Source organism: Pimephales promelas, chromosome 7, assembly GCF_988280905.1.
Source record: "Pimephales promelas chromosome 7, fPimPro1.hap1.1, whole genome shotgun sequence".
Classification (NCBI taxonomy): domain Eukaryota; kingdom Metazoa; phylum Chordata; class Actinopteri; order Cypriniformes; family Leuciscidae; genus Pimephales; species Pimephales promelas.
In genome coordinates, this window is record NC_142775.1 from 31329653 (window position 1) to 31351582 (window position 21930).

The 21930-nt window shown below is 37.5% G+C and overlaps 2 protein-coding genes across 4 annotated transcripts; both read left to right on the top strand.

Annotated features, from left to right (window-relative positions):
- The first annotated feature begins 267 nt into the window (after window positions 1-267).
- On the top strand, window positions 268-6615 carry abhd13 (abhydrolase domain containing 13). 2 transcript variants are annotated; one of them, XM_039683125.2, is made up of 3 exons: window positions 268-437; window positions 1604-1740; window positions 2079-6615. In XM_039683125.2, the coding sequence occupies exon 3, from the start codon at window positions 2130-2132 to the stop codon at window positions 3141-3143; it is 1014 nt and encodes a 337-aa protein (XP_039539059.1). In that variant the 5' UTR covers window positions 268-437; window positions 1604-1740; window positions 2079-2129; the 3' UTR covers window positions 3144-6615. The 2 variants fall into 2 exon arrangements, with proteins under 2 accessions (XP_039539059.1, XP_039539058.1); XM_039683124.2 differs by lacking the exon at window positions 1604-1740 and having other exon boundaries at window positions 269-437.
- A 102-nt stretch (window positions 6616-6717) lies between these two features.
- On the top strand, window positions 6718-11019 carry tnfsf13b (TNF superfamily member 13b). Of its 2 annotated transcripts, none has more exons than XM_039683126.2 (7): window positions 6718-7279; window positions 7381-7662; window positions 8358-8445; window positions 8839-8895; window positions 9664-9788; window positions 9889-10054; window positions 10739-11019. In XM_039683126.2, exons 2-7 carry the CDS (start codon window positions 7393-7395, stop codon window positions 10849-10851), a joined length of 819 nt encoding a protein of 272 aa, XP_039539060.2. In that variant the 5' UTR covers window positions 6718-7279; window positions 7381-7392; the 3' UTR covers window positions 10852-11019. The 2 variants fall into 2 exon arrangements, with proteins under 2 accessions (XP_039539060.2, XP_039539061.2); XM_039683127.2 differs by having other exon boundaries at window positions 9904-10054.
- The last annotated feature ends 10911 nt before the right edge of the window (window positions 11020-21930 follow it).

Sequence of the window (21930 nt, forward strand, 5' to 3'; positions counted from 1 at the left end):
AACAAAACACCAACTAACTGTACTGTAAAAGGAAGCGTTACCCTAACACTCAGGACAAGACCAGACTCAGCAATGTCGGTAGTTTTATAATTATCACTTTAGGGCATTAGTTATTGCGTGTTTTAAATGTATAAATGTATACAATTTAATAATTGTATTTTTTACTGGGTGCATAGGCCTATTTGTATTAATTCATGAATAATATTAGCACCGGCCGGCTCTGATAATGGGCTATGCGTTAGCCGCCAGCAGAAGGTTCCACTGTTTCCTCCCGGAACTTCCTAGAAGCGACACCAGTGTACAGTCAGCAGCAGTCCGGCTAGATTTGCTGCTAGCTACAGTGGATCAGCTGTTATTTCACGGCATGTTCGTATAGATGACCGTTTCTTCTGCTCGTAAGCTCAGATAAAGATGTGCCGCTGAAGAATGCGATAAATGTGAGTAGTTTTGAATCAGACTGGCAGCAGATGTGTGTTAGATATGGCTAGCAGCTGTATTAGCTGTGCAGTACATGAAGTCCAGAGGGAAAAGCTGCTGTCAACATTAATATGTCATCGGCGTGTTTATGGTTTCTGTCATCTGGGTTTGGACTTCAGGGTGTTTCTCTCTCACGATGTTAACAGCTGGCTTTAAAACAAAGAGCGGATAAGCTGACACAGTGACAGTGTTTTACTGTATGATTTGATATTGGGGTCAGGTCGTGGAGGAGCTGCTTAATGAATTGCATTCCGAAAGTAATGTTGATTTTGGAAAAACAGCTCTAAAATGTTTCTGATATGTGCAGTATAGATGAATAAGTACTGTTCCTCATCTGCATTTCTGTGTGATTGGATTGGTCAAGACTGGACTTGGTCCCTAAACACCCTGAGGGCTTCAGATACCACTGTGTTGTGTCATCAGAAAACACCTTATAGTTTGTTGTTGTTGTTGTTTAGCTATGTGTGTGTTTAGATAACTTACAAAGTGTATTTGCTCTAGTTTTCTGCTCCTGCATAAAGTGCTATTGTACAAGCGAGGATTATATCAGAGGGTAATACTAGTACGTCAGTCTCATTGTACCATTGAGAGTATCATTGAGAGTTATGCATTTGTTGACGATACCGTTAGTTACTGCTTGGAGACTTTACATAGTAAATGGAATATGTTACTTTATCATGTTAATGCCTGTTTTTTTTTTTTTAATAATCCGGTGAATTAAGTACAGATGAAAAGCACTTAATCTCATTTGTTTTATTTTCTCTTTCTATTTGGAAATGTATTTGGAAAATAAGTGGAGAAAAAAAAAATAAAACGGGGACAAAACAGATTAATATTTTAATAGAAATACTTCCAGCATTTTCTGATTGGATGAGCTACATTCAAGGTTGTTGTAAAATACTCACATTATATTTAAAGTATACTAATTTAAAATATACATTTAAGAGATTGCTCATCGAAAAAACTGTCATAATTTATTCTCATTTGTCATTCCAAACCTGGATGACTTTCTTTATTTTCGAGGAACACAAAAGAAGATATTCTGAATAAGTTTGATAATTTATAACATTTTTGGTCACCATTGACAGGAAATTCATTTCTTAAAATATTCTTTTTTTTTCCACAGAAGAAAGTTAGACATACATGACAGAATAAATATCCTTAATCGTACTATTTTACGTGCCAACCACCTGAGTTGGAGCCAGTGAAGCATCGAAGATTCTGAAGTAACTTCAGTGAGTCTGAAGTAATGAAGTAACTTCAGTAAGTCTGAAGTAATTAAGTAACTTATATAAATAATCCAGATTAATTAAACATTTTAAAAAGACTATAGCAATTAAAATTTGTTGGAACTTTTAGTAAATTACATGTTATGTTGTTCAGTTTTCTCTTCAGAGAATCCTGTTTGAATAAAAAAAAAAAAGTCTTGCTTTTTAATTTATCCAGAATCATGCAACTCTAGGTTAATCTAAGGTAATGTTGTTCGATTGTAGAGGTCGACCGATAGTGGATTTTACCGATACCGATATTTACAAACATGTTTAGGCACCATCAATAACAAAATCTCTGACCTTACAAACCAACCTTCTATGTTTCTCTAGAATACGCCAGCAGTGAGTTTCGGAGACTCTCTTGTCATCAAGGTTGCCGCCATGGAGAAGCCATGGAGATTATGGGCGGCACTTGAAGCGTGTTTGCTGACCGTGTGCGCGTGGTCATGGGGAATCTGCCGCGTCTCCCTGCTAGCCCTCATTCTGACCTTCCACCTGTACGGAGGCTTCATACTGCTGGGACTCATCCTGGTCTCTGTGGCCGCCATCCTGTACAAGTTCCAGGACGTGCTGCTCTACTTCCCCGACCAGCCCTCGTCCTCGCGTCTTTATGTTCCCATGCCGACGGGAATCCCACACGAGAACGTGTTTGTCCGCACCAAAGATGGTGTACGGCTCAATCTCATCCTGCTCCGTTACACGGGCGAAAACCCTGCCACCGCTCCCACCATTTTATATTTCCACGGCAATGCGGGGAATATCGGCCATCGTGTACCGAACGCATTGCTCATGCTGGTGAACCTGAAGGCCAATGTGGTTCTGTTGGACTACAGAGGCTATGGAAAGAGCGAAGGAGAACCTTGCGAAGAGGGACTGTACAAGGACGCGGAGGCTACCTTGGATTACATCATGACCCGGTCGGACATCGACAAGACCAAGGTGGTGCTGTTCGGCCGCTCGTTGGGAGGTGCGGTGGCCATCCGCCTGGCGTCGGGAAACCCGCATCGAGTGGCCGCCATCATGGTGGAGAACACTTTCCTGAGCATCCCGCACATGGCGGCCACCCTGTTCTCTTTCTTCCCCATGCGTTACTTGCCGCTTTGGTGCTACAAGAACAAGTTTCTGTCCTATAGACACGTGGCTCTTTGCCGTATGCCATCTCTCTTTATCTCGGGCTTATCAGACCAACTCATCCCACCAGTGATGATGAAACAGCTGTACGAGCTGTCCCCATCTCGGACTAAACGCCTCGGCATCTTTCCAGAGGGTACGCACAACGACACCTGGCAGTGCCAGGGTTATTTTGCCGCCCTAGAGCAGTTTATGAAGGAGCTACTTAAAAGCCACGCAAGTGAAGAGACGGCCCAGGGGTCATCCAACGTCACCATAATCTAGAACAGTCACTACTGTTGACTGCTCTATAAATCTGGACCCGCTCAAAAAGAATGTACAATTCTCCCCAACTTCCTAAGCTCTTTCTTTCCATTGATATACAATTTCATTTATTCAGTAGTGAAGGCTACATTTCTTTAAAGCCCTTAAAATATATTTTGTCAGTTTTTATATTAAGTTTAAATGCATCTGTCTCAAATAATTGAATGCCCTCTTAGTCTTTGTTGTTTGTCATTTTCAAGCAATTTTCACTTATAAAGGGCTAGTTCACTTAATTACTCACCCTCATGGCGTTCCAAACCCGTAAGACATTCTTTCAGCTTCGGAACTCGAATGAAGATCTTTTTAATGAAACCTGAGAGCTTTCGGTCCCTCCATTGACAGTCTATGCAAGCAACTACCACTTTCAAGCCCCAGAAAGGTAATAAAGACGTCATTAAAGTAATCCATGTGACTCCAGTGATTTAACCTCAATTTTACGAAGTGACGCGAGTGCTTTGGTTGCGAAAAATAAATAAATTACCATTTAAATATTAATCTCCGGCACACGTTTACGTATCTTCTACTCTCGCGTCAACACAACCCGTATTTTGGTGCTCTTGTGAATGTGCTTTGGAGATTAATATTTTGTAAATAAAGTGGGTCCTAAAATTGAGTTTAAGCCACTAGAGTCGCATGGATTACTTTAATGATGTCTTTACTACCTTTCTAGGGCTTAAAAATGTTGTTGCATAGGCTATGAATTGTGAGACAGAAAGCACTCAGATTTCATTCAAAAAATCTTCATTTGTGTTTTAAAGATTAACAAAAGTCTTGCAGGTTTGGAATAAAATGAGGGTGAGTAATTCAAGACAGAATATTTTTTTTAGGTGAACTAACCCTTAAAAATTATACAATAAGCTCAGCCACCTGCTCATGCAATTTGAAAATATTTATTTCTTATCAAGGATAGCGGTTTTAAATTCAGGAGTAAAATAATGTCTGTGGTTAACATTGCTTGAAGAAAATGTTCACATTTGTTTTACCATTTAAAATATACATGTACAAATCATAAGTTGGTTACAAAATGCAAAAACACTTTTTGTGTGCGTGTACTTTACAAAGCTTTAAAAGTCACGTTTTTAGTTATGACTGTATGTAATTTATTTTAATCAGTGACCTTATTTTACGCCTAAATGATCAACTGCTATCCCATAATGTCCTAGATTTTAGGGTTACTAAACTGAATAACCCTAACAAATTACTAAACAATCTGAATAACTCTCTCTATTTATTTTGTTTATGTAAAATATACACATCTTTTTTGGAACAAAACAGAGTGCTCATTGAAATATTTTTTTTGCCTTTTAAATTCCAGTGAATACAGTGAAATGGACCAGAGGCAACTGATCCTAGTTCACTCATCTTTGTCTATGGCATTTCATGCATTCAGTCTTCTGTGCCGGCCGTGATGTGTCGAAGCTTTATTATATCCCACTGCCTTCGTTTTTTTTTTTACGGGAGGTTTAAAATCCACTCAGGAAATCGGCTCATTGTGGTTTAATCCCATGTTTTGGATTTGCATATGGAGCTGTGTGTGAGAAGTATAGATTTCGATACTGATTTTCATGTGGGCTGCAGTACACTGTGAGCACTGTATGAAAATACCAACACAACAACCCTAAAATATGTTTACTCTCTCTCAGGCTTAGAGTGATCTTATGGAAGTAAGAGAGAAATCGCACATAACAGCTGCTTGACAGAGTTCCAAGCACAGTCCATTTGCACAACTTGTAAATAAGACGTTTCCCTTTTTTAATCAGGTTGGGTGCTTAGTATCATTTCTCTGCCCATGACTTGCTTTGTTTGGATCCTGTTGAAAAATCTGTCCATTGGCGACTGTTGCCCTGTAGTCACACATCCGTTTCCTATCACTCTTTGCAGTTCCCTTAAAAATCAGAAACATTCACACAAAAAAGAGAAAATTGTCATCATTTACATTATTCCATACCTGTATGACTTTTTTTCTGAAGAGTCGCTCTTTTCAATGCAGTTACATGTAAGCCTAAAGCTTCAAAAGCACTCAAGAAATGAGGTATCCTGAAAGTAGTCCATATTAATTATAAATGAATCATTTAGAATGTGAACAGCTACAGCTGATGATTCAATGAAGAACAAAATTCAGGCTCCAGACGACTTGAAATAAGAGCGCCAGTCATCTTGAAAGCTATTGTTATTGCATGGACTAGAGCGACCATCACATTCTTCGAAATGTCCCTTTTCATGTCCCACAGAAGAAAGTCCAATGGGTTTGGTAGAATAAATGATGCCAATTTTTCAATTAACTATTTAACGTATTGAATCGGGGGTAAAGACATCGAGGTTTGTCCTTTTATGTATACAGCCTCACGTTGGTGGTTGACTATCGAGCGCTCAAGAAAAGGTGGACTTTGCAAACTTTGCCCATTATGTAGTGTTGGGTCTGTGCACATTTAAGTCTGTTATTATTGCATGCCTTAGTCAGCTCATTTGCTGATGCACTTTACACTCACATCTGTTGTAATGCGTGAAAACTGCCTGTGAAAGTTAGAATTACAGATTTCAAGGCAGAGTGATGCTATGCCAGTTTGCATGCAACTATTGATATCTTCAAACCAAGAGGGTATGTCATGCTTCCAAAGTCCACCTTTTGGGATTCGGCGGATTTTTTTCGAGCTGGGTGTTTAAAGAGATTGTATAGTAGCACAGTTGAGCTCTAGATGTCTTCAGTTATGTCTAGCGTTATTTATGGTCATTAGTTATATAGAGATGGGACAGTTGTAAGAGAGTCAGAAGTGAAACCAGACAATGCAAGAGAAAAAGTTCCCAAGACACTGGGTTTTTGGTGGTTTCAATACATAAGATACTTTTGTATATCAGTTTATTGACCTTTTTTTAATTTTAAAATAAATATTTGCAATGGTCCTTATTGATCGTATAGGCCTAATTCATAAGAACTGCCTCTAAACATTATGAGGAAATATTTCCAAATTCATGTATCATTTGCAATGTGTCATTTAGTTGAACTCACAGTGATGTGCCATGATACCTTATTGAATGTCTGTGTGGTTGAGTGTAAACCTTGGAACAAAGATGCTGACAAATGATAAAATGATGAAAATACTACTTTCGAGTTTACTAGATTTGACTAATACTCCTTTGGCATGTTCTTTTGGGCTAGTTTGTGTGTTGAAATCTCATTTCATCTTGCCCATAAACTGAATATATTATATAATATAAAGCGCTGCTCATGTTTTGTATTTGCTTTTTACAGTAAATAGCTGAGTGGAAAGATTTGGTTCTGAATGTGCAAGGAGGGTTTTCTTATTCTTTCAACATTTGTGTTTTGAGCTATGGATTTTCTATTCGAATCATGTGTTCATGTACATACAATTGAATCACACTTTCTATTTTCTGTCTGGTGACATGCAATAAACTAATCAAACCCTTCTGATAACTTGGCTCCAGAAAGTCTGTTTGTACTTTAAAGCCGCTGGTTCCTGTTTCTATTTTTAATGGTTTTTTTTTTAGTTTTTTTTTTTTAGTCTATACCAAGAATATCATCCGTTTTACTTTGTCACTGACATTTACTTTCTTATTTGCTATTAATTTATAGTTGGCAAAAGTAAGCTTGACATTTGAATTTATCTACGCTCTTGACGTAGTTTGTCGGAACAGAGTAAGTGATGACAAAGCAACTTTCGGGTTGCAGACAGTGCAGTGTTAATACTGTGGGTGTGGACAGCTTGGCAGGAAAGCGATACAAAAACTAGACTGTTAGCCGGGTCGGGTGTTTGTTGCAGACAGGACATTTTTTGGGGGGTGAGTACAGTTGCTGTTTATAGTTGGACTTCAACTGTAGATCTCAGGGGTCTTCCTCTCTTCCATATCAACAAATATCAGCTTGAAGAGGAAGGGCAGTTATAAAAGCTCTGATCCGGGACTGTTCTGAAAGTAACGTGCTAAGAGCTTCAAAAGGAATATAAAGATGATTGGTTCATGCCATATGAAGGTGAATTGGATTCGGCAAGCATAATCAAGACCTCCAGACGACCTTCTTTCCAAGTACAAACCTCTCACTGCACTATGAGGATCGTTATTGATTGTAGTCATGTTTTGAGGTGGGTTGAGATCTTTAAAGAAATAAAGCTTATTCAGAAACCGTCTATATGCCGTTCAGGCATAATATAGACGAATAGTCACTATCCCGTTTCCCTAAAAGTTAGTTTCTACCATGCCTGCTGAGGATTTTGGTCCAGGTCGGGGTGAAAAGAGAAGGCTACCCTGGCTGTTTCTGGTGCTGGTTGTTGCTGCCGTCACCACCTCCTCCCTGTCTGTGATCTCCTTGTACCATGTGCTGGCCTTGAAGGCCGAGGTGGAGGGTTTGAGGGCCGAGGTGTTCCGCAAAAGAGAGGAGAAAAGCGGAACGCTGGAAGAATCCATGAAGGGGGCAGAGAAACAAACCCATCAGCAGGAACAAGAAGACATCAATGGCAGAATTGAGGTTTGGACCACAATGCATTTACGTCAAATTTTCTTCTACACTGTGAAAAAATATTGTTGGTTTAACTTAAAAAAATGAAGTAACTTGGTTGCCTTACAATTTTAAGTTCATTGAACTGGAAAAATTGAGTTAATACAATGAAGGAGATTGATTTAAGCATCAGAAACTCAAAATATTATGTTATCTGAACTACATAAATTAGTTAAGTTGATTTGACAAAAGAAAAAAATGTTGTGATTACAAATCATGAAAATATTTTTTTACAGTGTAAAGAGTGTTGTAATTAATGATTTGATTTAAGGCCTTTCGTAAATGGCAGTTAGTTTTCACATGGGGAAGTTAGGGTGTGTTTAAATTGTGGAAATTTAGTCAATATATTTGTAGTCAAGACATGGGATTTCCCTATATGAAACTATTTCATTTGAAACTTTTCAGACATATTCCTGGCATTAAAAAGTGTGACAACTAGCCCAAGTCCTCCCTGCATGCCTCATCCTAATTGGGGAAAAAGCTAGTTTAACTGGTGATAAGCCTAAATTAAAATATATTAAATATATATCCTTTTCAAGTTGGCCATCATCATCTACCTTACACAGTGACTACTGTATGAGTTCTGTGCCAATAACTGACTTAAGCTTGTAAAAACTGGCTAAGCTGTTTTTATTCAGCAGGATTTTTTGGTTGTCTGTTTACAGTATCTGCAGCAGACTGAGATACATGAGACCACAACAGACCATACTGGCATGTCAAAAAGGAGTGTGGGGCATGTCTCAAACAAAGCAGGCAAGCACGCACCTCTGCTTATTTTGTCTTGTCTTGTTTTTTTGTTTTTTTACTGAGAATAGCTGTGGGCTGTTTGTGTTTACTGACAGGAGTGATGCAGAGCACAGATGGTGTAAGATTAAAACTTCTCAATGTCATATGTGTATATATATATAAAAAAAAAAACATGCACATTCTGCAAAAGTGCACCCTCATACATTTGCATATCCAGTTACTTTATGAGTCACTGAATGCAAAAAATACCACCGTAATCATTCTCATCTCTTACTGACAGATACAGAAAATACTTGCAATTAAGAAATGTGTTATACGAATACATGCAAATTCACGGTACATGGACACAATTCATTTCTGTTTTTCTTGTGCGTTTTAAACTCCTCTGCCCTTCCACAGAATCCCAAGCCTTCTTACAGATGATGGCAGACAACAGGAAGAAAACCTTCCAGAAAGGTACTGAAGGAGTTAGTAAAATCATAGTATTATAAATGTGTTTTTATTTCAAAATGACGGATGGTTAAATTGTGTTCCTGAAACTTTGGGGGTCTGCGAGCGAACTGGAGCGAGTACATTGCCTCACTCACATTGTGTTTATAACCCAACTCGTAACACCGGAAATGGCTTTCCTGGCCAAAGCCTTTGTGTCTAGGGTTTTGGTCTGACTAGAGGGGCGTTTGCCCCCGGGTGAAGTCAGAGTGTCAATTGGTAGGGGGCCACCTAATGGAAGGGGTCCGGGAACCTGTGTGTTGTGTGCTTGAGACATGCTCTTTATGTGCTATATTGGGGTAGCTGTGAAAACAGCGTTCATTGTGTAGGGGCGCACGCATTTGCTACAATATACATTTTTCCAGTCACCTGAGCCACCATTAACAAGGAGCTATGAGATTTGCGAGTTTCTTCAAGGGTGGTCTGGCTATCTCAAGAGTCAAGCCCTCTCCTTTCACTCCTTTTGCTATTTCTTCGGAGGCCTAGGGTCCAATGCAATGTTAAAATGTTTTTGTTTTTTTTGAATTGTAGTTTTTTTCTTTATTCTAGTGTGATTTTATTTTTTCAGAGTCGCTAGTTTATTATCACCATTTATTTACTTCAGATTTATGCTAATGTGTATCACTATTCATGTATTATATTGCAGTTCATATGAAAGATAAGCTTTAGCGGTAATGTTTTTTTTGTTTTTTTTTACATGTTAATTATTTTACTTAATTTATTTTTTGTTGTCAGAGTTTGCTTTGGAATTAAGCACAGCTATCCCATGGCACGTCGGCCTAAAGCGCGGCTCTGCTCTGGAGGAAGATCAGGACACCATTTTAGTCAAAGAGGAAGGATTCTTCTTTATCTATAGTCAGGTATATTCTCAACTTATGACACATTCTTGAAGTTCTTTTTTTAATTGAACTTTGAGGCATTCCAACACCATTCTCAGTGTTTTCTCCTCATTATTTCAAGCTTTCCTTTTCCCAGGTCTACTATACAGACTCGACGTTCGCTATGGGCCACATTGTGATTCGTATAAAGAAAAATGTTGTTGGAGATGAGAGTCAGCACGTCGTTTTGTTCCGCTGTATTCAGAGCATGAATCGAGTCAATCACTTCAACACCTGCTACACTGGAGGTAAGTGCAAAGTTGGGTGAATCTCACAAAAATATATCCAGGTCTTCTTTTGTTTGGGGCAATCGATTTGTTTTGCTTTGTTATTATTATCCTTCATCCATTGTTATACAATTAAGCATATTTCGTCAAAATTACTAGAATGTATTTGGACATTTTACTTCCCAGGATTTTTAAATGTGTATATATTGACAAGTAAATGCTACCGTATACTCTGAAATATATGTATTTATATATAAATTTCTATATTAAATTTACATATATCTAAATATAGTTATTTTTATTATAGTCATTACAGCAATGATAATTTGTTTGGTGTGGGTTTTTTTTTCTTTTGTGCGTTACAGTAACAATAATTTATTTATCTTAATGGTTCGAAAATAAGCTTTACTTCCTTTATGCAAAATAAAAATGTTGTTCACTTGTGGTCTTTGGTTCCAATATAGTCCAGACATGTTCTTGACAGAGTTTTTGAGAATTACCCAGAAACTAGACCACGTATATTTTCAAACAGTATGGGAGGCCAGAAATAGACTACGGGCCTATTATAAATGGCTGTGATGAATATGTTTCTGTGTACAGTATGTCATATCATATTTATTTTAGAGAATATTTTTTTGCATATATAGATAAATATATAATGTTTCTACAATTACAAATTAATGTAACTGGGGATGTAATGTACAGGTGTAGTGAAACTGGACCCTGGGGACAGACTGGAACTTCTGATACCTCGTACCCATGCAAATATCTCTCTGGATGGGGATTCCACCTTCTTTGGAGCAATAAAACTGGCCTGACTATGGGACATGACTTTGGATCAGACACTGAACGAGACTGGATGTTATCCATTTATGGAATTGCCATTGACATTCACTGGACTTCACGAATACAAAAGCTGCTCTATGCTGTGGAGTATTCTTGAAACTTTCTTCATAAAGCTACATTGTATCTAGTATAAACATTCATCGTGCTTGTTTTTTATGTCTCACCTCACCTCCTTCATCAGACGTGCGCAAAATTGGCTGTATTTAAGTTTTTTTGTGTCAACATTCATGATTCATCAGTCTTCATAATCTTCTATGAAAATGTAATAATAACTAACACAGTCTCATCCCAAAAAGTCATATAACTGACGTCTTGGGCCGTATTTTGACCATACGTCAATATCCGCCTTTTTAGGGCCCCCTTAAACGTCGGTAGATGGCGATCCCGGGCCGTCATACAACTGACGCTTTACCTTTAACGTCAGTTAGGTGACAGGTTAGGTTTAGGGTTGGGTTTAGGTCTGGGGTAGAGTTAGGATCCCATAACCTCATCTACCGACGTTTAAGGGGGCCCTAAAAAGGCGAATATTGACGTATGGTCAAAAGACGTCCCAAAACGTCAGTTATATGACGTCTTGGGATGAGACCGGGTTGTAATAACCTATGAAATGGCTTTTATATTGTGTCTTTTTTTAAGTGTCAAACTTTTCAAGTGTCAAAATTCCACCTGATACCATTTTTCACAATCCAATCGATTCCAGATGGATAAAATGTCCAGCTCAGACTTTTTTTACTCTGTAAATATACTATTTGACTCTACAACGTGTTGTGAACACCATTTCATGTCGATTTTAATGTCCTGCTTGGCTTTGTGAATGGACACATACACACACCTATAATATTATTTCTTTTTATAACCAACTATTTTAAATATTTAAAATATTATTTTAACAAAGCACTTTTCCTGTTATAACATAATAGTATGCTTTCATACATTACAGTCGTAACTGCACACGTTACTTCCAAGATTGTACCAGCAGATGGAGACATTATCTCACTGTGGAAGATAAGAGCTTTGGAAAGTACTTGTGCTCTACACAGGCAGCTTTTTCTGTTCATTGATAGTGGTTATATATGCTTTCAGTGTATGAATTTGTCAGCCACATCTTATAAGGAAAAAAAATCTTCATAGTGTCACATCTAAATAGCTCGCCAGATCCGCTGTCAGACATGGAGTTGATTGCTTTGCTTAGCTTCATACATGACACACATTCATGTTTATGAGATTCATTAAGAATGTCCTGCCATTAGAGGGCACATGTTTCCAAGACATTTATTTTTTATTTCTCTTTATGAGACACTGCCGAGATGAAGTTCAATAATGGAAGCGTCATGTGTATATTTTGCAGTGTTTTGTTTTAGATTGTTATGTGCCCATTTACCAGAGAACAACTAAAAAGGGAACTTAAAGCAGAATGCATTTGATAGGAAACCACAAAAACATATTTAAAATGTTTTATTTATTATTTTTTTAAGTTTGTTATTCTTAAAATGTTTTACTTACTATGCAAATACATTTTTATTGTATCTAAATATAACATGTTAGAACGTGTTTTGGTAATGGGTTATGAGCAGTTTTAGTTTTTATTTAATTTATATTATGCCATATTTCAAGCTCACATTCTGTCTGTCTCTGTCTTTATATATATATATATATATATGTGTGTGTGTGTGTGTGTGTGTGTGTGTGTGTGTGTGTGTGTGTGTGTGTGTGTGTGTGTGTGTGTGTGTGTGTGTGTGTGTGTGTGTGTGTGTGTGTGTCTAGCTATCGTCTGTCTGTCTGTCTGTAGAATGTTGGTATTAATAAGATTAAAAGTATTAAAGTGATTAAAATGTCTCAGAGAGTTGTGTGGGTGGATGGATGGGTGGATGGATGGATAAATTGATGGATTCATTCAGTACCCTACTACTGCCTTAGCTTTTATTTTCAGTTTAATTGATTTACTTTCAAAAACTGATGAATAAAGATTATTCTGCCAAATCTCTGAGAAAATTTTCTCACACTTACCTTCATAAGGCCTCCACACAATTGGCTTTATGCACAGCTGCACTACTTCCTGCAGTTCATGAACTTCAGCCAGCTCCTTGTTTCCTAACTGCCATTATTGGACAAACTTGATTAATCCAGGTGTGCCCGATTATTGTTGTTGTGACTACTGAGTTCAGACACACTTGGATTAATCAGTTCAATAATGGCGGGCAGGAAACAAGGTGCTAGCTGAAGTTCAGGAAATAGTGCAGCTGTGCATAACGCCAATTGTGTGTGTGTGTGTGTGTGTGTGTGTGTGTTTTTTTTTTTTTTTTTCTCGCAATTTCTAGGCCAGAACCTTTTCTTTGATTTAGATCATTCAAATGTATTCTGGTCCATTGAGAATTCTTGGTGTAATATGACCAAATCCTTGAGCAGCTCACCCTCTGAGAGACTACACCTCCAAAGCCTGTCACTTGGGGAGTCTGAGGAAGTGATGGGTACTTTAAGATTGTCTCTCAAGCTGAAGTATTAACTCCTCAGCAGGGAAGGAGCAGCCCGATTCAGAGATCAGATCAGTCAAACACACTTGGGCTCTATTGGGAGGCTGAATGAAGATCAATGAACACTTTTCAGCAATGCCTCTTGCGCCACTTCTTTTGATTATTTTTCACACACAAAATAAGATTGCTCTGACTTAAGTTTTTAAAAGGCTGCTCTATTGATTTTGCTCTCAAAATGATGACTTTTCTTTTTAAAATAGACTCACAGGCTTCGTGCTGATCATTTTGATGTCCACATCTCCTGCTATTCAGCTGATCCCATGTGCATTAACTTAAGACTAGGGAAAATGCTGGTTTCGTCACACACAAGTCGGTACCTTTGACTACACTATTCCCAGATTTATTTTAAGGAAGCTGGTAAACTGAGATGTTTTCAGATTTAATTAAAAAAGGTTGGTAAATTTTGAAATGTACCAGGTTTATATAAAAAAATTTGATAGGCAGTTAAATGTGTCAGTTTTCACACAATGAAAATTTAAGCTTGAAAAAAATAAGCATAATATGTAGCTACAATTAAAGCTGTAGTCCGTAGTTTTTTTTCCTCTTTGTCGCCATCTCTGTTTAAAATTTGCAATTGCGTGGGTTGTGCCTCTGCAAGGCACAACGTGGATGAATCTAACGTTTTGAGGAGAATGTGCGGCTGTCAGTCACCATGCCGGTGTGGATATTGGCATTCGGAATCACAGATTATACTTTTTGGAAGTATGACCACCATAAGAATTTTCACTGGAAAATGTCATCTGAACAAGTAAGTAACATCCGCTTTGTTCTGACCAACTAGGGGAAAAAAATCATCGTGTTGATTAAATCTACAACATGACATCATGACTTTTGCGTAAACATACACGCCACTTTCGAGTCAAGTTGCGTGTTATCTCTACGCATTTTGAGCTATCCACATGTATGTGTGTATGTCTACGCCATTAATGTCCGAGTGATTCCGCCTGTCTGTATACGCCGTCAAATGTCCGAGCAAAACGAAGCAAAATGTAAATCTACATCTGGTGAGCGGGGAAGGGACGGGGTTGAGGTAAGTCATATATTTATATATAGAGTAATAACGTTAAGTCAACGGCGTTCATAAACACGCTGAAAAGCGATTATGCGTGTTGCTAGCACGCCAAAAATGGAAATACGAATTGGCGTGTCATACACGCGCTACTTCATGAGATCAGTTTGAAATCTAACAATCGCTTATCATATCACGTCTAACCGTGCAAATTATACTTTGTTCTCAAATTGTTAAATGTTAACAACATCAGCATTGTGTGACTGTGACTTCATTTAATGACCTTTAGATATTTATCCTTGTTTTCACATGGAGGGTGAACTACAGACCTGTGTGAGGTGTTGAGGGTCTTGATCTACTCCATCTATCTATCTTTGATCATCGTTCTAAATCCGATCCAAATGTAGTCTTATGCTAAAATGTGCCTTTTTGCTTAAAATGTTGCCTTTTTTATTAAACCTGTTGATAAAAAAAGAATGCATGAGGTTGGAATAAAACCGGGTTTTTTGTTTAAAAGCAGAGTGCTTGTTCTTTCTTTTGATATGGCATGTTCAGATATTCATTCAACTAAATATTCAGGGGGCCATAAAACTTTAATGAAAATTATCAAAAACGCTGGTGGTGGCTGGCAACTTTTTTTTTTTTTAATGCTGCCAGGGAAAGAGTTGACATTTATAATTAATATCCGGATGAAATTTTGTATGGATATGTAACTGAACATTGTGTTTAAATAGCATTAAAAATGCTTGCCTGTTGTTGATTAATACCAGCTGTGACGTTCTACAGCATTGTACGTTGACGTTGTCCGTCATGTCACCGTAAACTGTGTAATCACTGCCCCAATGAATAGTGGACCAGTCCTTACCAGTGCCCAGATCCATTTATGTTATACTGATTCATAAGCTCTGGAGCCAGGGAGCTGATTGAGATGCTTTTTGATTTTTGTTCTTGGATTAAATACTATTTGAGTATCTTCGTTGTTGTGCGCTTGCATTACAGCCATCAACCATGACAATAAGGTAGGGGAATCACTGTTAATGTGTAGTTTGGCAGAGTTCAGTAAATGAGTTGACTGCAGATGCTGTTGATGTTGATGGTGAAATTTAGGATTTAGGATGAAAGCAGCACTCTTTTCTTTTTTCTCAGAATATTTCATATATTTTTCCAGCTGTGATAAACAGGGAGCAAGATAAGCAGAAGGGACGTTTGAAGAGTGTGTTCAGCGTGGAGATATCAGTCACTCGTGAGAAGAGGAAAGGAAAAGGTGCAGGCTGCAATGAAAATTCACCGTGACCAGCATATGGAGACACTCTCAAACTATTTACCCATTGCCTTTTGCTTTCCAGTTTTGCCTTTCCAATGGTGTTTTAGGTGGTAAAAGACAGATTAGAGATTGGGTGAGGGAGAGGATGAGAGAAATGAAAAAAACAAACAAAAAAAACCCCAGCAGTTTCACACCCACATTTTATCCATCTACTCGAGGCAGTTTAGTAGCAGAGTTCTTTAAATTACTATGTAGTCAAAGTATTTTATCCTACAAGACTGCCTATGAATTAGTCATAAGATGTCTGTTATGACAGGTCCTCAGCACACTTTAATCCTCATTGAGTTTAAATATTTAAATTTGTTGAAACATTGAGTATGAACATGAAATATGAGCGGTTATGGGGAGTTTTAAGGATACATTTTTTTTTTTTCAAAATTAAACGCTAAATCCAGTGTTTCTAAGGCATGAGCAGGCCAAAATGTTTGCCTATACACATTAAGAATGGTCAACAATTTACTGAACAGTACATCCCGTGTTGCACAGAGCAAAAATATTGAATATGTATGTGCAAATGCTTAATACTAATACTACTAATAATAGGCTACTATAAGTAAATTGAGACTCTTTAGGCCACCTGAGTATTAGCCTACTAGTAGCCTACTTGAAACTCTCCGGACCAAACGATCAGTGATAGCTGTGCAATTGAGCAGAAGGAAAGTATGTCTACTGTAGATGTATGTTATTAATTTTTTAAATCTGAAAGCGGCAAAAAAAAAAAACGAAATTCAAAGACATCCATCTTACATAGGGAAACAACTGAACAACGCAGCCAGACACAAACATTTTTTTCGTTGTCAATAGTTGCTTATTCACATGGCACAGCCTCGTTCAGACTGTCAGTCAAAATTCGATTTTTATGCATATCCGACAGAAATCCGAAAGTATTTATCAAGTGTGAACGGCATGAAATGACGTGAAATCCACTTTGAGCTACATTCATATGTGGTTTGAAATCGATTTCTGTCTAACCACTAATCGAATTTCACATGGTTTATGTCATTTTCTTGCGTCACGTAAAACGTAAACATCAGATTATATATGTTATACTGTAGGAACATGTTAAAGTCGCTACAGGTTGTGTTGTTGTAAAGTGCCAGACGAGCAGAAATAGACAATTTAACAGAGACATTTGAGACGAGAACATGGAATAAAACCATGCATGCCAGCCTCCAACATTTCTGCCTCTGCCTTAAAAAATTGTAGTCCAGCATGGCGGCTACACATTGTCGTGTTGTAAATAAGGCAACATCTGTATTGCAAATCCCTCTATGTCGTTGCTGTTGTTGTTGAATTTTGCAGTTTATCCCACCTGTCATTTCAATGTAGATATTTTGGAAAAGAAATTAATGGCAAACATATATGTAAAGTTGCGATACACGACGGGATTTCCAATTGAATACAGAAATAATCAGATTTAGACTGACAATGTGAATGTGACCTAGAGAGATGCGAATTGATTCAGACCGCTTTGCAAATGCGGTTGGCCTATTCACTTCCATGCTTCCATGAATCAAAAATGATCCATCAAGCTTTTAAGGAAGGCTTGATGTACCTAATATGATACTAAACATATGCAAACTTAAAAAAAAAAGTTTATTTCAAATGCTAATAATTTAGCATAATTGCACCCCTCAAATGTATTTAATTGTGACTGACTGGTGGTGAAGTTGGTGGTAAAGTTAAAAAACATTCATAGGCAAGCCACATTATGTTAAGTTATGCATAGAGTCTTTCAAAAACCCTAGAATTAGAAATAAAACATTATAAAAAAATAAATAAAAAAATTTGTTTTTGCATTTTTAGAATTGTTATTTTCCAGAGTCATCCCACAGTTTGAGAACCACAGTGAGAAAACAATGGAAAAGGCCAGAGTGCATTGTGGATGGCTGCGGTTCAAACTATAATGGAGAGCAGAGAAAAGGCCGGGCCAAGTGAAAGGCCAAACATGCAATCAGCCAATGTCTTTAAAGGCTTTACAAACAGAGCATCTGGCGGTGAAAATGTCTATTGAGCGCAGGGTGAGGGGATTGGTCGGCCTCATGTTTGAATGTGTCAGCCAGGCAACGCCCCCCCTCCCAAAAATGTCTTTGTGTGCTGCTATGGCAACTGCCCGTGTTTTGGCGGAAGCTGATGTCATTGTAAATTTGCTTCTGAGGAGAAGGGAGGCGAATGGGGTGATGGAGAGAAAGCGGGAACGGCGGAGACATTTTTGTCCCACAGGAAATGAAACAAGCTGTGCACACACTGTAGCTGGCCAAACACTGATGAACTCATTCACACACTCATTTACATACACACTTTCTCACAAAACTGTGGCCTGCTTTCCATTTGTTCCCCCAAATCAGCATCCACGTTTCTTCTTTTATCTGCCCTCATATCTGTGTTCTACTGTTTATTTTTTGTCTTTATTCTGCTCCATAATAGGTACAATACAACATCAAACCTTCTTCCCCCAGGCTGGACTGTGAATGAAACCGTGAAAACATGTATGTGTTAAATTTGATGAATAACAACTTTTTTTTACGATTGATGAAATGCATTCTTTAAGTAAAAATGCAAAATTGACCAGTGCATTAAAAACAAAATATTTTCTGCTCTTTAATTAAATTATACATGAGAATAGTTATACAAATATATTTTAAGAACTACAGTATATCAGCAATATATTTATTTGTATATTATAAAACATATTTTGAAATATATCTGACTATATATTTTTGATGTATAATGTATGTGTATATATATATATATATATATATATATATATATATATATACAGTATATATATATATATATATATATATATATATATATATATATATATATATATATATATATTCTATAGATTCTATACCTTTTACAGTGTTGTTTAGTTCTTGTATCCTCTTGAGTTACATGACACTGTCCTGAATTATCTCCTCCCACCAAAGTCCCCAATGACCAACCTTGATTGACCTTGCCTGAGAACCTTTGCTGCTGCATTTACAACAATATCACAGCCTGTGACACCTGCTTTAGGTGTTCATGCAATATTTCTTAAAATAAAATGTCATTGTTACACAAAGTGCTTGGTCTTAGCGGCCAAACAGCTGTGAATCCTAGAATTCTATACTCAATCTCATGTGAGTATTCCCCAGCCAAGTGTGTTTATCTCAACAGACCAAGCCACCAGGTCATTGTAACTCGTGCTTTAAAATTCCATCAAAAAAATAATGATAATGATTGAATTAATATTTAAACATAGTATTCATTATTTTTGTAATATAATTATTATTATTATTTATTAGCAATTAAGAGTAAACCTTTATCATTATTGAAACTTAAATTCAGTGAAGTGTGTAGATGGTTATGATGACTGGACAATAACCTGCTGGCAGTTGCAATGAAAGCTTCAAGCTTCAATGCTTAGAGGTTCATGCCTTTAAACTGGTAGATTCTGTTTGTATCTTTCATGGCTGTTTATTCATGTGTTGTTTGTGGCTATACATTTTCACTGCCACTGAGATTTGCTTTAATAATTTATGTGTCTGTGTGGTGTTGCAGCCCATTCTCACTCCCAAGGCGTCACCTAACTGACGCCTTGGGAAGCATTTGACCATGCTTCAATATCTGACGCTTTAGCGTCAGTTAGATGACGCCCTAGGATCGCGTGTACCCTACCCCCACCCCATACCTAAACCTAACCGCGTCCTCTAACTGACGCTTTCCTTTAGCGTCAGTTAGATGACGCCGTAGGATCGCGTCATGTAAGTGACGCTAAAGGGCGCCTAAAACGTCAAATATTGAAGCATGGTCAAAGGTGACGCATTGGGGTAAGAATGTGTTGGGTGAGGAGGAGAAGTTAAAGCCTATTCATCAAACCCTCTGTCAAAGGACAGAGCAATGAAAAATTATTTTCTCACCATAATTCATGCCTTTAGCACGGAAGGAAATAAAGGAATAACACTGGGAAATGACTATAAAACAACAAAAATGACTGCTGTGACGAGTTAAAGTTTCTCTCTCATATCTGCTTGTAGATTCTCTTGTCCAGGTCTGGCAGAAGGGTGGAAGAGCTACTGGTTTTGGCTGCAGGATTGAGGTTTTGGTGGTTCTTGGCTTTTTTGAGCCTTTTATGCCATATTTGTGTAAGGACAACCCTCTAAAGTATGGATTTGATTTTGTATTCAGAAAATGTGCTTTAGTTTTTGCAAACAAGTCAAATGACTGTACTCTGAACACAGTGCTCTCATGTTAGATAACTACACCTACATACATTTTTTTTTGTAAAGAGAACGAAACTCTTTTTCATGCCACAAATTAAAAGTGCATGCTTTTTAACCCACTCAGAACAAGAAAGCTAAACTCATTTTTCAACGTTTTCAGCAGGATAATGAATTGCAATCAAATTCTCATAAATGTATGTCTTTCTGCCTCAAATAAATTGTGTGCCGTATGCTTCAGAAAATTGTTTTACACTACTAAGGGAATGAAAGTTAAAAATAGATTTGAGTGCTGGGGGAGAGTGGAGCAGATCAAAGGAATTTGTTGCCATGAAACTGAAACTGAAAAAGATAAATAAAAAAATTATAATAATAATGTTTTATCCTTGTTTAGAAATTTTTATTTATCAATAAGATATACATATATTGTTGTTATTATGATCATAAGACCTTCAGTGGATTTGTTATAATCTCTTGTGAAATTTAGGTTGATTTTGCCAAACAAATCTGACTCTTAAAATAATGAATAATATAAGAAAATGGTTATATTTAATAGTTAGTTAGCAATGCAAAAGCAAACTTGCTTGACACGCTTGTCCAAAGAACAAAAGGTCATAATAATAATGAGAATGATTGCATCATGAAAGGGAGGAAAGTTTATTTCAAATGATGAAGGTTGTAATAAGGTGGGTCTGAATGTAGTCTTAGCTAAATTCAGTCATTACTGAAATTAATAAAAAGGTTGTTTTTTTTTTTTTAAAACAATGTCGTGTAAACTGTCCCTACGAAACCAACTTCAACCAACCTCAAAAAACCCTCAACATTTTAAGTTGTAATCATTCGTACTTTTGTTTTTTTTTTTGTTTTTTTGTTTTTTCCACAAAATAAAAGTCCTTGCTGAAGTGCCTTGGTTATTTTGTAAAACTTGAGTGATGATAATTAACAGAAAAATATCAAGTGTTTATAAACGGTTTTCTATTTTTGATTTCCATATACATACACACCCACAGGCCCCTTTAGGGACATCTGTTCAGCTGCTCATTAACGCAAATATCTAATCAGCCAATCACATGCTGCAATGCATTTAGGCATGTAGACATGGTCAAGACGATCTGCTGAAGTTCAAACCGAGCATCGGAATGGAAAAGAAAGGTGATTTAAATGACTATGAATGTGGCATGGTTGTTAGTGCCAGATGAGTGTTTCAGAAACTTGGTTCCAGCTAATAGAAAGGCAACAGTAACTCAGATAACCACTTGTTACAACTGAGGTCTGCAGAACTGAACGCACAACACGTCGAACCTTGAAGCAGATGGGCTACAGCAACAGATGACACACCGGGTGCCTCTCCATTCAATAATTTGCATGGGTTCACCAAAATTGGACAACAGACGATTGGGAAAATGTTGCCTGGTCTGATGAGTCTCGATTTCTGCAGCAACATTCAGATGGTATGGTCAGAATTTGGCATAAACAAGTTGCATGGATCCATCCTGCTTTGTATCAACAGTTCAGAATGGTGCATTTTCTTACCACACTTTAGTATTGAGCATTATATAATGTCAGCCTTCCTGAGTATTGATTTGCTGACCATGTCCATCCCTTTATGACCACAGTGTACATTCTTCCAATGGCTACTTCAAGTAGCATAACTCGCCATGTCACAAGCTCAAATCATCTCAAACTGGTTTCTTGAACATGTCAATGAGTTCACTGTACTCGAACGGCCTCCAGTCACCAGATCCCAATCCAATAAAGCTCCTTTGGGAGATTAACATCATGGATGTGCAGCAGAAAAATCTGCAGCAACTGCTTTCATGTCAATATGGACCAAAATCTCTGATAAAAGTTTCTAGCAGCTTGTTGAATCTATGCCATTAAGAATTAAAGCAGTTCTGAAGGCAAAAGCAGGTCCAGCCCGGTCCTAGCAAGGTGCACCCAACAAAGTGGCCAGTGTGTGTGTGTGTGTGTGTGTGTATAGA